The sequence below is a fragment of the Varanus komodoensis genome, unplaced genomic scaffold (assembly GCF_004798865.1).
Source record: "Varanus komodoensis strain SLA01 unplaced genomic scaffold, ASM479886v1 scaffold20_1, whole genome shotgun sequence".
NCBI lineage: Eukaryota > Metazoa > Chordata > Lepidosauria > Squamata > Varanidae > Varanus > Varanus komodoensis.
Genome location: NW_025335587.1, coordinates 16977153 through 16991770, shown reverse-complemented (window position 1 = coordinate 16991770; position 14618 = coordinate 16977153). Strand labels below are relative to the sequence as shown.

General features: G+C 45.3%; 1 protein-coding gene across 3 annotated transcripts in view; it reads right to left on the bottom strand.

Annotated features, from left to right (window-relative positions):
- HNF1B (HNF1 homeobox B) overlaps window positions 1-14618 on the bottom strand; it is a 58078-nt gene that overhangs the window by 20689 nt on the left and 22771 nt on the right. For 2 of the 3 annotated variants that reach the window (XM_044430194.1, XM_044430193.1), the window contains exons 3-4: window positions 13619-13883; window positions 9737-9975 (exon numbers count right to left, since the gene is read on the bottom strand). In XM_044430194.1, coding sequence (XP_044286129.1) covers window positions 9737-9975; window positions 13619-13883 — 504 coding nt within the window. The remainder of the gene's footprint in view (window positions 1-9736; window positions 9976-13618; window positions 13884-14618) is intronic. The other variant, XM_044430195.1, reaches the window with a different exon arrangement.

Below are 14618 nucleotides of genomic sequence, written 5' to 3'. Positions count from 1 at the left end.
TCTTGGTAGACCAAATTTGGGAGAGGCTTTCCATCAGGTATTGTGGTCCTAAGCTGGGTAAAGCTGCCATAAGAATTACCAAAATAATGTATGCGAAGCACTTTGAATGTACAAAATGCTATTATGTAAATGCTTTATTATAAGGTATTTGACTCAGAGAAAGACTAAAGCATGCAACTGCATTACTGCCAGTATCTAGAAGAGAAGATGTCATATAACTTATTTTATACTTATTTTATACTGTTAATTTTAATTTTATATTATTATGTTTGTATCTCAGTGTATTTTTTGTATTTAGTGGTAATTTATTATGTTCTATTGTATTTCAATGTATTTTATTGTGTTGTAAGCCGCCCCGAGGCTTCGGCAAGGGGCGGCATAGAAATGTTATAATAATAATAATAATAATAATAATAATAATAATAATAATAATATAACTGAGGAAGTGGATGCAATTATGGACGCTCCTGCATCAGTACATCTGTCAGTCGTGAGGGAACCACAAGGACACTTTGGTGGTACTTCCCCCACAAACCTGCTTAGGTTAAGGCATGAGAAGGAAAATATTCTTTCTCTTCCCAACAATGGAACACTTTTCAAGAGAGGTCTGTTTGGCACCAACATTGTCACATCTTTTCAGCTCCACATTAGGACTTCTGCTCTAAGGCATCTAACAGCCCCAAATACACTCTACTCCTCATGAAGAAGATGCTTCAACCAACCTCCTTATCATATTACTTTCTTTGATTCATTCATTTATTTATTTAGAAAATTTCTATGCCGCCCCATTCGCCGAAGCCTCGGGGCGGCTCACAAAACATCAATTAAAATATAATACACTAAAAATATAAAACGAATTAACAATATAAAATAAGTCGCCCTGGCCAAAGAATAAAATAAGCAAATAATATTAGCAATTAAAATGACGTTTGAATAAAAAGGTCTTCGCCTGGCGCTGAAAAACAAATAACGACGGCGCCAGGCGGACCTCTCTGGGGAGCGCATTCCATAGATTGGGCGCCACTGCAGAGAAAGCCCTCCTCCGAGTACCCACCCTCCTAATTTCCTTCATGGAGGGTTCCCGGAGAAGGGCCTCTCCCGCAGATCTCGGGGGCGGGTGGGCGTATATGGATGTAAGCACTCCTTCAGGTAGCCAGGACCCAAGCCGTTTAGGACTTTATAGGTCATCACCAACACCTTGGCTTTATAGGTCATCACCAACACCAACACTTTTCCCTTTCTATGATGGAGCAACTGAAACCGTACACAAGTATTCTAGCAATGACACTGCGCCTTTTCTAAGATACAGGCTCTTTTCTATGCAGTCTCTTTTCTAATACTGGATGTTTTTACTTTCAGTTTGGAAACCACACACTGCTGGGAAGGGTGGCCCTTGGTTCCACACACATCCACACACACCCCATCTAACTTAATGAAGAAATTCCCCTCAGCCCGCACAAGCAGGCTAATTCAGCAGACGTTCCTGACTTTTTAACATCCCATCTCCGAGAACGAACAGATGTGATTGATGGAAGGCTGCCACTCAAAAGTGCTTGAAAGTGTTAATTTCTCTGAACTGCAAGGCGAATTGTTTATGTCCATTATAAAGCCGTTTATTGTGACTGCCCTCTCCCCTGCCCTTCGGATGGTGTCATAAAGATCTAATTATCCCCAATAAAACCAGAAAAGGTTCCTAAACAATATGCTGGGCTGATACAACCCCATAACGAGCAAGAAAGCGTAAAATACGAGCTGGGATGGGCCATGCACTTTTGGCAAGTAGGTCTGTCTTGTGGTTGCCCTTTTAGGCATTACAATGGGGAAGGGGCTGCAAAACCTTTCCACGCCGAACCACTTTGTGTCCAAACAAAACCCCAAACAAGTTTCTTCTAAAGAGCTGAACATCGCAGACACGGGGAAGTGTAAAAAGCAAGGCACACACTATAATATATGCACTCTGGATTTGATAAGGTGGTGCAAACTAACTAACTAACTAACTAACTAAATAAATAAATAAATAAACTGCAAGGGAGCCTCTGCTTGGTTTAATTTCGGTGTGTATCACTGCTTAGTTTGTCAGAAGAGCCATGTGAGGGGGTTTCGCCTGTCAAGAAACACCAACCTCTCATTTGGAAACCCTACAAATTTTGCAAATTTTGGGGTGTCTGTCATGGCATTCTTCACGTCCTTCAGCAGTTGACAGCAGAGATGCTGAGGCCCTCTGGGGTTAGGTACCACTGCAGTCTCTAGAAGGAAGACCCTCGAGATTCCTAGAAGGGAAAAGCCTAGCAAAAGAGATGATGCAGTGAAGGAGATTACTCCCTAAGGGATATTAAGCTGTATCAGAGAGTTTCAGAACTCCACCCTTCAGAAAAGGTGAGACTCTGTGCATATAGGACAGGGTATAAATATTTCAAATAAATAAATGAATAAGAGTTAGGCTCAAATCAAGGATATCTTGGGTTGAACTAGGAAAACTCAGTTCAAATTCCATTTGGTCTGTCACTGTTTTCCTATCCATTCTCCTCGCGTGGAGTAACAATCAGTGGAATTCCTTCTATTACAAAAATCCAGACTGTGCGTGGGATCTACAGAGGTTTGTCTGCTGGGCAACACAATGTCACTTTAATAAAGGCTTAACTAATTTGGCTAATTGTGTTAATGTTTTTTTTTAAATGTGTTTTGGTAATGTCCAACTGTTGCCTCTTTTTGAAGAGAGGAAGTTATTACACAGATACATTTTGCTTTGGGATAGTCTTTATTATCCACTGATTTATGTGCACCATAATGCAATGGATCAGGGCCCTTACAAGACTTTCAATATCTGAATGGGTGGCATTGAGTTACCACCTTTCAAATGGATACTTATTTGAATATTTGGTCCACTTTTTGCTGAAGTCTGTATTTTAACTGGAGACCTAGTTATTGTCTTAATATACATAAGATTGTGTAATTAATATACTTAACAATATGATTATTAAGAATTAAAATAAAATATAAGCTTGTCTAGAGTCAACTACTGTTGTGATGTGCTTTCTGTTGTAGAGAGGGAAAGCAGAACAAAAAGAGATATTTGGTGGGTCTTGAAAGGTTATGTTTACAGGTGCTCCCACTTCAAAGTGTCTGAGTCTGAGAAAGAAGACCTCACCTGTATACCTTCTTCAGGTAGAAGACCTCACCTGTATACCTGATTCCTGGGAGTTATTCTGTACAAGCTACATTGGCCACTGTGTGAACAGAATGGTGGACCCCATGGCCCTTGGTCTGATCCAGCATGGCTTTTCTTATGCTCTAGAAAGCATACACTCTAGAGAGCCAGTGTGGTGTAGTGGTTAAGAGCATGAGACTGGGACTCAGGCGATCTGGGTTCGAGTCCCTGCTCGGCCATGGAGCCAACTGGGTGACTTTGGGCCAGCCACAGACTCACAGCCCAGCCTACCTCACAGGGTTGTCATTGTGTGGATAAGATGGAGGAGGAGAATGATGTAAGCTGCCTTGAGCCCTTTGTAGGAAAAAGGCAGGATATAAATCAATCAATCAATAAATAAATACACAGTGGCCAAAAATACAACGGTGCAGATGTACAAAAATAGGTTAAGGATTGTACATCAGTTAGTATGCATGTGTGGGGAAGTGAAGTGGGGTGTGGATAATCTCACTCACAGTGCAAATTCTATGCAGGCTTAGCTGTGGAAAAAGCCTACGAAACTCTGCATCTTGCAGCTGGCTATGCTGGAAAGATGGGAGTTATAGGCCCTTTTTCCCATCTAAACATGCATGGGATTGTGCCCTTAGATTTTCTGCTTCAGGCACCAAGCAACTCAGGATTCTCAGTCTCCATCTATGAAGCTGGAATTACAAACTGCAGCAAAAAGACCATGTGAAGGCAAACACAATAAAATGTTTCAGTTGCAATTCAGATCCCTCACCTGCAATTCTATTTAAAAGATGCAAGGAGACTTACACGCATGTCTTAAATAAGTATTAGTTAAATCATGCTACATATAATTCACCCCAAGAGCAGGACCCTACTGTGTCCTGGGCTTGGAGATCATTTGAATAGGGTTCAGTTGTTTGGGAGAAGCATTTTATCCTCCCAGCGTCTGAGGCACGCTATTAAGCTGTTAAGGAATTTAGTGCTCCAGACAACCCTACAAAACCAGGGCAAGGACAGTTCAAAGCCCAGCACGGAGAGCCATCAGTGGGGTCCCCAGCACAGGGAGATGCAACTTCAACCTCTCCCTCCCACCTCATCTCTATTTTGCATTTGGCAGCAGGTGGGTATATTAAAGCTGGGAGATTAAACCTCCAGTGAAATGGTTTACAGCAGCCATTTTCAGACTTCCTACTCTAAAGAGATGCTGGACATATAAGTGTGTTTTCCAAGGAACCCCCTTGTACATCTGTCTGTATGCAACCCCAGAAATTTACAGAGGATTATTCATTTATTTATTCATGGCTAACATTTATATATTAGCCAAGTTGCTAAAAAGTCGTCAGGGTGGTACAAATGCAAGAACATTGGTGCAAAGTAATGTAAGAACCCTCATGGGACAGATAATTTTTCAGTTTCTCATAGGCTCATTGATAAGTCTGCTCTGTCCTGTTTCCCATTCATCTACAGCCTTATTTAAAAAGAAGAAGAATATTGCTACATTTCTCGCTCCTATGTTACTCATGTGTTCATCTTAAGTCTGTTCTGTCCCTTCGATTTATCTTTTTAAAAAACAAAATATTGCACTTAAATTAGATATAATTTTATACATATTTAACCTGAACTATGCATTTCATACTAAAATATGCAGTTTTATATGCATATAGCATGTTTTTTGAACTGAGGACTGAAAATATAATGTGTGAAATCCAAGCTAACTGTGTTTCAATCAGCAAAGCAGTCCAGGAAATAGGATTCAGGTCAATTTACTTTAAAATGTGCAAAATGTTTGGGCTGTCCTTATTTCACACACTGGCCTACCCAATGCCTCTAAGAACCACACAGACAGGACCTGAAGGCAACAGCTCTCTCAAGTCATTGCTTCTCAGCAACTAGTCCCAAGAGAGGTATTTACTCCTGAGCTGTTTGGAAGTAGCACTGGATTGATTTCTCCATGAATCCAAGTTAGTGAATTCTCCATATCTTATGGCTGTGAACGCAATAAATTAATTAGAACAGGTCCTACAGACCATCCAGTCATTATGGGAAAGGACTACAGTTCAGTAACAGAGTGTTGCCTTGCACAGAGTTTGTGAAGTTTCAGGTAGCGAGACTTAGAAAAAGCGACGTCTCTACATGAAACCCTGCACAGTTCTTGCTGCTGTTCCTAGCAGCCAAGCTGGGCTTGACAGGCAGCTTCATAGAATCACACAAGTCACTGCGATCGCTCCAGTGCCCATTTTGATTCTAGAGGAATAGTAACAACTCAGAAGCCAAGAGCTCTTGTTACTGTTTTTTTCCTCTTAGGGGAATAAATGAGATGGTGGACCAGCCTTCCCCAATCTGGTACCCTCCAGATGTACTGGGTAACATTTCCCATAAGCATGGGAGTTGTGATCCAACACATCTGGTGAACATAAAGTTTGGAAAGGATATGTTAGACGTGAGGAAGTGCCATCACTGGACTTCTCCTTCCTACTTTCTCTGAGAATGTCTACCATTTTCCATTACCCTGTTGCATTTTTGCATAGCCCTTTGCACCTCACGTCATGCCGGCAGGGCCTGGGCAACACACAGCGCCGTGTTATTGTATCACATCCTGCTCCCAACACGGGCACCGTTCAGTGGAAAAACAAACTGCAAATTTATCCATCTAACAAAAAGGATGCTTGACAGTGAAGAGAGCAAAGGGTCATCACCCAGGAGGAGACAGTATGCTTTGCATGTAAAAGATTCCAAGTTCAATTGGTAGCATGGTCAGTTGCCCTTTTAAGACTACCAGAGAGGTGCCAATAGTCAGTGCCCTAGCTAGAGAGACTGCAGGTGGCTTCCTACATTCACAGTGATGGGTAGGTAACGCTCTCTACCATTTGCAATGTTCATTTCCACCTGGAGCCCTCAAGAGAGTCCTCTCTCTTGCAAAGAGAGAGCAATGCCTGCCGATGCAAAGTCCAGTGCTAAAATAAAAAGGAAGGGATCGGAAGGGAGGAAAAATGACCCCATCTTCATGGGCCTTTCTGTCCCCTCTGCATTAACTAGAAAACAATCCTCGTGGCCCCTAATGGAGAAAAAACAAAGGGAATGTCATGGGGTAACTCAATGGATGCTGGGGGGATGCGGAGGATACATCAAAGGCACCCAGAATGGTTCAAAGCTCTAACTTTAATTGTCAATTAAGCATGCATAACCAGGAGGTGGGGGCAGAGCGCAACAATACCATGACAACCACAAGACTCCATGCTGGCGCATTATTGTAGTGGCAGGCCGGGAAATACTGAAAACAGCTGATTTTGCTGACAATGTGTTCGCAGGGCATCTTGTAAGCAATCAGGCCCCAACAGATCAGGCCCCAACAGAAGGGCAAGCCCCCCACTCCGTCACCGGCATTATGTGAGACATTCCACTGCAAGGGTCACACCCTGGTCAGAGGAGAGGCGGTAAAGATAGCCGCTGGAGGGCACGTTCTGATTTTTAGTAGGTGCTTTACATACTCTCTGAGTGCCTTATTCACCCAGGGCAGCTGTGTTGGCCAGGCACCCTCTTTTACAGAAAGCAGTCCTCTGTCTGGAGGGCTGACCTGTCCAATTCCAGTCTAAAGTTTCAGAAACATAAGCACCATGGCCTCTCCACCATTAGCACCTCGGCAGGTGAGACAACTGACTGGCAACCACAGGGATTGTGGTCTTCTGCCCTATAGCGGAATGGACTGCATTTCTACTTAAAGTTTAATAATTATTAAATTATTATAAATTTCCCAATTCAAACCACTGTCGTCTTTGGTCCTTTTTATATGAGGATGGACTTCCTCTCTTTTGGTGACATGCAAGAGCTACCCTAAAGGCAATCTCTTATCTTTTCCCCCATATTTTGTTTTGATGCCTGACCCTTTTGAAGATATCCGATCTGAAATGGGTGTGATGTGCCATGGCAGCATATCACACTTTTCACAATTCAACACCCCTCCCCAGTGCCTTGAGAAGTTAAAACTTGGGAGTTGGAACATGGGAAGCTTCCTCGTTCCAAACAATTGCATTTTGGAACTAGTGCACATGACTTAAAAGTAAACGTGCATGAGCAGGAAATTCATGTGACATCTTACATGCCCTTACTTGGAAGTAAATCTCACTGAACACAAAGGAACTTTTGGAATAGATCTGTACAGAGTTAGATTGAAAAGCACCAAAGAGTCACACAAGGAGAAGATGCTGATTTAAGTCTGAACTGGAGCAGCATATTAGTAAACAGTTATGATATTTTCTGCCAATAGATTTTAACTAGGAGAATGAATGGCATCATTTAATTGCCAAAGGACCAAGTAAACGGTTACTACTTAAAGGAGATGGAGTAGAACTTTCAACAACACAAGATTTAGAGTGTGGGTGGTACCCAGTTACTGATTCTTGCCCCAAACCTTTGCAGAGCCGTATGTTACTCACAACCTGCACTTTCCCCAAACCTGCTGCTCTCCAGATGTGTTGGACTAGAAGGAACAGATGGGCCTTGTTGTCTATCCACATCTGGAGGGCCTCTTTGCTGACTCAGCTGCAGTTAATTCAGCATCTCCCAAAGCATCCTGGAAACTGTAGTTCAGCAAGAAGAATGGAAAGGTCCTAGCCAAATCTGGTCCGGGGTTACACGGAGGTTGGTTGCCACTCTGGGCTGCAACAAGAGGCGTTCCAGAGAGATGGCTTGGCTTGCGAGGCCTGGTTAGTAGCTAAGGGGTTAATAGCTCAGTGGCGGAGGACATGTTTCACACAAAGCAGGGCACGGGTTCGATCCCCAGCATCTCCAGAGGGGGCTCCATAGAATCCTGCCTAAAATGGCAGAGAGCCCCTACTGCAAGTCAGTGTCATCAGTACTGGGCTAGGTGGACCAAGGGCCTGGCTCAGTCCAAGCCTGCTTCTGAGGTTGCCGTATAGAGAAACAGTGTACAGAAGTGTTTGAGGGTGCGGGACTGGGACTCAGGCGATCTGGGTTCGAGTCCCCGCTCAGCTATGGAGCCCACTGGGTGACTCTGGGCCAGTCACAGACGCTCAGCCCAGCCTACCTCACAGGGTTGTTGTTGTGGGGATAAGATTGAAGGCAGGCGGAGGAGAATGTGTAAGCCACTTTGAATTCTTTGTAAGAAAAAAGGCAGCATTTAAATCTAATAGATAAAAACAAATTGATCAACCCTATAGTCAGAACTATGAGGACTAGAAACTTATGTTATTTTGAGGGGAAAGTGGTGGCAGAGCACCACTTTACATCCTAGATTCAATTTGTGGTGCCTTCAGGTAGGACTGGAAAAAAACTATTGCTGCCAGTCAGTGTTGGCAATACTAGCCAGATGGACCGAGGGTCTAATTCAGAATAAGCAGCCTCCTATGTTCATGTGATTCATGAGGCTGCTCCGCATTTGCATTCAGCAAGGAAGCAGCAGCTGTACAGGTGACATACACTAACTCCTAAAGGGGAATTTCCAGAGGTTGCAAGATGACATAGGATTGCATGGGGGGGATCCCTCCACCCACTCCTTTTAAGAAGGGGAGGGAGCGGAGAAAGGGAGGGTGCTGCATTGTTCCAGCAACCAGCAGTGAGACCCAAAAGAAAAGGGCTGCTGACCCCACACTGACCCCAGGCGACCCTAGCCCTTGTCAGGGAGCCGATTTCTGATGTTTGCCTCTTGAGTTCACTGACTTTGGTGTGTAGATTACAGGTACCAGAACAATGGGAATTGTTTTCCACAACAATGCTCCTTGCTCCATGACACTCTGCTCAAGATAGCTTCCCCCCTACCCCCAGATTAAGCTCTGAGCTCATCTAGCCTTGCTTCTTTTCAGTGTCTCCAAGCTGAAAGCTGAATCCTGCTTTTTCTTCCCCCTCCTGAAACATACTGTTTTGGCTTTGCAACCATCCTCTGCATGTCCAAAGGATTAGGAGATGAGGGGGAGGGGGGGGGAAATGGCCACAAGCACACCCAGGGACAGGTCATGAAAGCAGTTCCAAGTGGTTATTCAAAGAGAGAGAGAGGGAGGAGGAGGAGGAGGAGGAATCCTAAGAGAATCAAGATCCTGTTCTGTCTTGACTTGGCTGTATTTTAAACATGTGACCCTCTGCACTGATACAGTGTATTTTCTTTAGTTTAATAAAAGTGTTTGAATTTTCTGGTCCTTCACTGGATCCCTTTCGGGGTTAGAGAGAAATGGTTAGATTAGATTTATTTGAGTAAGCAGATCATCCAAAGTCCAGTGCAGTAAATACCAGCCTGCAACACACAGTACAAAATGTAACAGCACCAGAAAAATGGTCAACGAAGAGAGCACCGCAATCGGAGTGCATCATACAACAGCTAATTAAGTCTTTCTGCACAATGGAGATTTCCACTTGCAGCGACAGCATCACTTCTCCTAATGGGGGATTCAGGTAGCGAGAGCTGCAGCCATTGTAACTGATGCACAAGGAAACTTTGGGAAAACTCCAAGGTTTGAGGCAGCACCAGGAAACTTTTCTGGGAGTGTTGGGGGAGCCCATGGTGGGAACCCCCAACAAGGCTCCACAAGGACTGAAAGACGGACCAGAGAGATTCAAGCCTTGGCTTACCTGGCATCTTGCTTGGCGGGGAAGAGCTGGGCTGGACATGGTGAGGAGAGTTGTGGGAGAGCAGCAGGCTCATGCTGTGAGGTTGTCCTGAGCTGTAGGCGTCCATGGCCAACTTCTGGCGAAACGCTTCCTCTTTTCTCCGGTTTGCAAACCAGTTGTAGACGCGGACCTCCGTGACCAAATTCGAACCCAGGCCATGTGCTTTGGAGGGGGACACCCCTCGCTGCAGGCATTCTGCCCTGTGGGAGGAAAATCAAAGAGGACACGTTGGGTAGGGCTTTCATAAATGAAATGCTGGAACCACCATGGCAGAAGGTCCAAGTCCAGTGCTGCAAACTTGGTCGTATCATGGAAGGCACTGGCGATGAAGCCCTTCTGCTCCATTTTGCTTATTTCCAATTGGGCTACTTTTCTTTAAAGGCAATTCAAAGAACACAAACAATAAGCCAGATTTTGAGATCTTCAGCTCACTGCACCAAAGCAGCACGGTACAAACAGAGGGGCTACTGAACTGGGGGCAGTTAAAGGCTGGCCAGATTTTTCAGTCACGAGATTGGCACAGTCAAGAGTCATTGTTGTCGTCTTGTTGTTGTTGTTATTCTTATTATTATCATTATTATTATTATTATTATTATTTTAAAACTTTTGTATGCCCTCCCTTATGCATAGCATCTCAGGACAGCTCACAGTCCTTAAAATCAAAATACAATAAAACCATCACACCTATAAACAAACATAGTAACAATAAAAATTTAAATCAAAATCAAAGCGACTGTTAAAACATTAAAATACTAATTTTTAAAAATAAAAAGGTTTTGAGCTGGCGCCGAAAAAAATATAAACTCGGCGCCAGGTGCACCTCTCCGGGGAGCACATGCCACAAAGTTTCAAGTAAAATACCGCTCTAGGATCCTTTGCTTTTTTGGGTTGTGATGCAGCACAGAAAAGGAACGCCAGCAGAACTGTTTTGACATATTCCAGAGGGGAAGCGTGGTTCCCCCCACCTGAGCCCCTTGTTACTTCAAAGCCAACCAAGTCCCTCTGGCACCTTAAACGGATTCTAGCCAAAGTTTTTGTGGGCAGAGGCAGAAAACTCACTGCCAACTGCATTAAATCAGCTCCCCCTCACCTGGCTTAGTTTCCCTAAATGGAGGCAAGGTAAGAGCCGCCTGTGGTTGGAAGGGGGGAGGGGAGGCTTTTTATCAGTAGTTCCAAGGCTGCTGGATAACCTCCACCACAAAGTGTGTACTCTTCCTTCTTCGCTGGCTTCCAGGGGTGGAAGTCCCAGCCTTTTTCCTTTCCTTTCCCCCACAACCCCTTTGAAGCGGCTGACTAGTCTGTTAGCCTTCTTTCTGGACTGCTTTCAGATGCTTAATCTTCCAGTTTGTCTTTAGATTGTGTTTGGGTTTATTTATACCAGCTTTGCAAGTCTGCTTTGGGGCCTGGGAGATGGTGGTGTAGAAACACTTTACAAAATAAAATAAATTCGAATCGGAGTGAGGAAGGGAAGTAAACTAAGGCGAGTCCTGGAGTCCCAGCTATGCAAAAGGTAGGAGCGAGAGTAAGTATCTGTACCCTAGGCAGATTTGGCAAGGACTTGTAGGCAAACCATGTTACTGCTATTCAGGAACACAAGAGAAACCTCATCTCCATTGATGGCTGCTTGAAGAAGCAGCTTGCAAATACAGGAGAGGTCGTACAAAGAAGCGTCTTCTGAACACACTGCTGATGCTCTGCTGAGATAATGTCCTGAGCAAAAGGGATGTGGGGAAAGAGATGGAGAAATAAGGAGGCAATTTGTCCTGAAACACAAAGAACCTTTTAAAATTTGTGTAAAGACATGCTTTGGGAGCAGGGGTCTTATTTTGTGCTCTTTCTTTGCAGCTCTACTGCTTCTAGGGCTGTTTGATCCTGAGAGACATTTCTCACCTTCTTTCAGAAGGTGAGAACCTAACAGGACCATCCCATGAGGCCCATAGGTGAGAGATTCAGGAAAGATAAACAGACGGAACTTCTCTTTACAGCACATCACTTGCTGTGGAATTCACTGCTACAAGCTGGAGCGATGGCCACTCATTTTGACGGCCCTACAGGGGGACTGGACTAATCCCTGGAGGGGAAGAAAGATGCCAATGGCTACTGGTCTTGATGGTGATATGCCTCCTCCAATATCAGAGAGGGGATGCCTATGCACACCCGCTGCTGGGGAACATGGGCACTTGTATCCACATCCTGCTTGCAGGTTTCCCACGGCCATGACTGGTTGCCGACTGTGGGGCAGACGGCTGGACGTTCAGGCCAAAGATCAGACGAATCTCCTGCTCTGATCCAGTGGGGCTCCTCTTTTCCCCGTGTTTTCCTGTCCTGCGATTTCGTAACAACGCAGCGTGAGCTTTGTTCGTAAGCGGTTCTGATTCATTTAAAGACAGACGTGTGGAGCACAGCCTTTCGAGATGCACAAAACGGGTTGGGCGTGAGAGCTGCCAGGGACCAGGCCAAGGAATCTTGGCTCCTCTGGCCCCAGGAATGTTGCCTTTCTAACTTCAGATCCAGAATTCCTATCACTCAGGTGCCCTGCAAGAGCCAATAACTGCTGGGCACTGCTAGCCCCAGCTTTTTGAGGGCCCGTGGGCAAAACACCATCCATGGGCCCCCTCCCTTGGCGAGTCCATCTTCTCACTGCCATGGTCACCAGCTGCTCTTGCTCCTCATCTGCTTCCTCTTCAGTACTATCACTTTTTTTTAACTCAGCTATTTATTACGTTTTTATACTGCCCAATATATATTTTGCCATGGGGCTCTTTGGGCAGTTTACAGAATAAGAAAAAAAAAATAAAACAGGAATAAAACCAGTGCAAACAATAAAGTTGGTTAAAACCAAATATGAACCATGGACAACTCACGAGAATAGACTAATGAAACAGTTCACATAAAAACAATATAAAATGTCCGTCCATCTGTCTATTAAAATGTCTAGCAAATAAGGAGGTCTTTACTTGACACATGAAAGCATGCAACGACTGCATCAAGAGCACCTCCTTGGGAAGTATGTTGCAAAGGGGGGGTGCAACCATGGAGAAGGCCCCTCTCCTAACCATCGCCCCCCCTTGCCCCTTTATGGGGCAGTTCTCAGAGAAGGACCTCAACAGACGATCTTAAGGACCGAGTGGAGACATAATGAGAGAGGTGCTCCTTCAGCTACCCTGGCTTGCTCGCTCGCTCGCTCGCTTGACAGCCAGAGAGCCAGTGAGCGAAGAGGCTGCGGCTTCAGCTGCTCCTCTTCTTCGGCCATTGTTCAAGCCAGAACGAGAGGCAGGTGAACAAGCAGGTTCCAAAGGTGAAGAGGAGTTGCACCTCCAAGGGACTTTTGGCAGCAGATTCCCACTCGGCGCCCATGTCACTGGCCCTGCTAACACAGTGAATTTGCATGTCTCTTTCAAGGGCTTCAAACCACCCGAAGCTTAAAAACCTCCATGATGTTTAGCCACCAGCATACCTGGCGAAGGCCATGAGAAGTGCCAGATGGCGGCCGGCGCTTAGCTCAGCAGCAGGGTTTGGTCTCACTTTGTCCAGGCTCAATCCTGCCACTGGGTGATTTTTCCACTGTTGTTGACTTAAGCGGAGTGTTAGGAATAGCAGGTTCTTTTCCCTTTGACACAGAACGTGCCAGACACCTCACACAATGGGGGTTTGGTTCAAATGCAACAAAGGCTTCATGCTTTGCCAACAAGCTGTTGACAAACGAGATGCAAGAGAGAAAGATGAACATGTCTTTTGCTTCCATCTGGTTTCAGGGAGAGAGAGAGAGGGGGAGAGAGAGAGAAAGAGTGTGTGTGTGTGTGTGTTTGTGTAGGGAGGGAGGGAGGGTGGAGGGAAAGTTACCTGTTGCACTCTTCTACCAGGGTCTCCCTCTCTTCCTTGCTGGGGTTCTTTTGCCGGTCATAGGCCTGGTACAAAATCTGCTGAGAAGCAGGGCCCCACTTGAAGCGATTGCGCCTCATCTTCTTGCTGGGCGTTTCAGCGCAGGGGTCATCGAGCTGGCCCACGCCCTGGCTTTGCTGGTTGAACTCTGGAAAGAGAAACAGCAGCTGATCTTGACTGCTTTTGTCTGTCATATTTCCAGAACCCTGGACTGTCTGGTTGAATTCTGAAAGAGAAAGGAGCAGAGCAGATTTTGATCGGCTTATAGCCGCGGCCAAAAAGTAACACCTTCATGCACAGATTCAGTTGACTTGCTGAAGCCGGCCGGCCTGAGTTTACCTGGAAGCCACTTTCCTCGGAGGCAGCCAGGACAAATGAGTTCACGGCCAGAGTATCACAGAGGCACACTAGGCAGCCACCCGGGGTGCCAAAAATCAGGAAGAGGTTGCCTGTTAATTGGCAGCTAGGAAGGATGACAAGCAACCCTTCTGGGGGTTTGATGCGGGGCATGCGCTCACCTGTATAGGGCCTGCAAGCTACTAAGGACCCACTGAATTTTTGAGACTGCTTCACAGGGCAGTACAACCTGTGACGTGCCTGCAAAGCAGTGGGTGGGGAAGGAATCCTTCTCTGATGGAGAAGCAACTGAAGGGTAAGGGACAGACTCTTTCCACTCAGTCTGTCAGTTTCCAGAAGAGCGGGATGTCTTTTCCTTCCCATATCCTGTTAAGGTGGGTCCAGTACCAAAGAAGAAAGTGCCCCTGCACCTTTAATAGTTGCATGACAAGCTACTCCTGCTGAAATCCAATCATTTAAGGTACAGGAGCCCTGTCCTCTTTTGCATCTGACTATGTCTAGTTTTAGTCTCTTGGCAATGTCTGCTCTTGGCACCCAGTTGGGAGAAAAGTGGCTGCAGCAAAGTATCTGAGGGAACATGTGACAGGTGAGCAAAGCGTTTAGC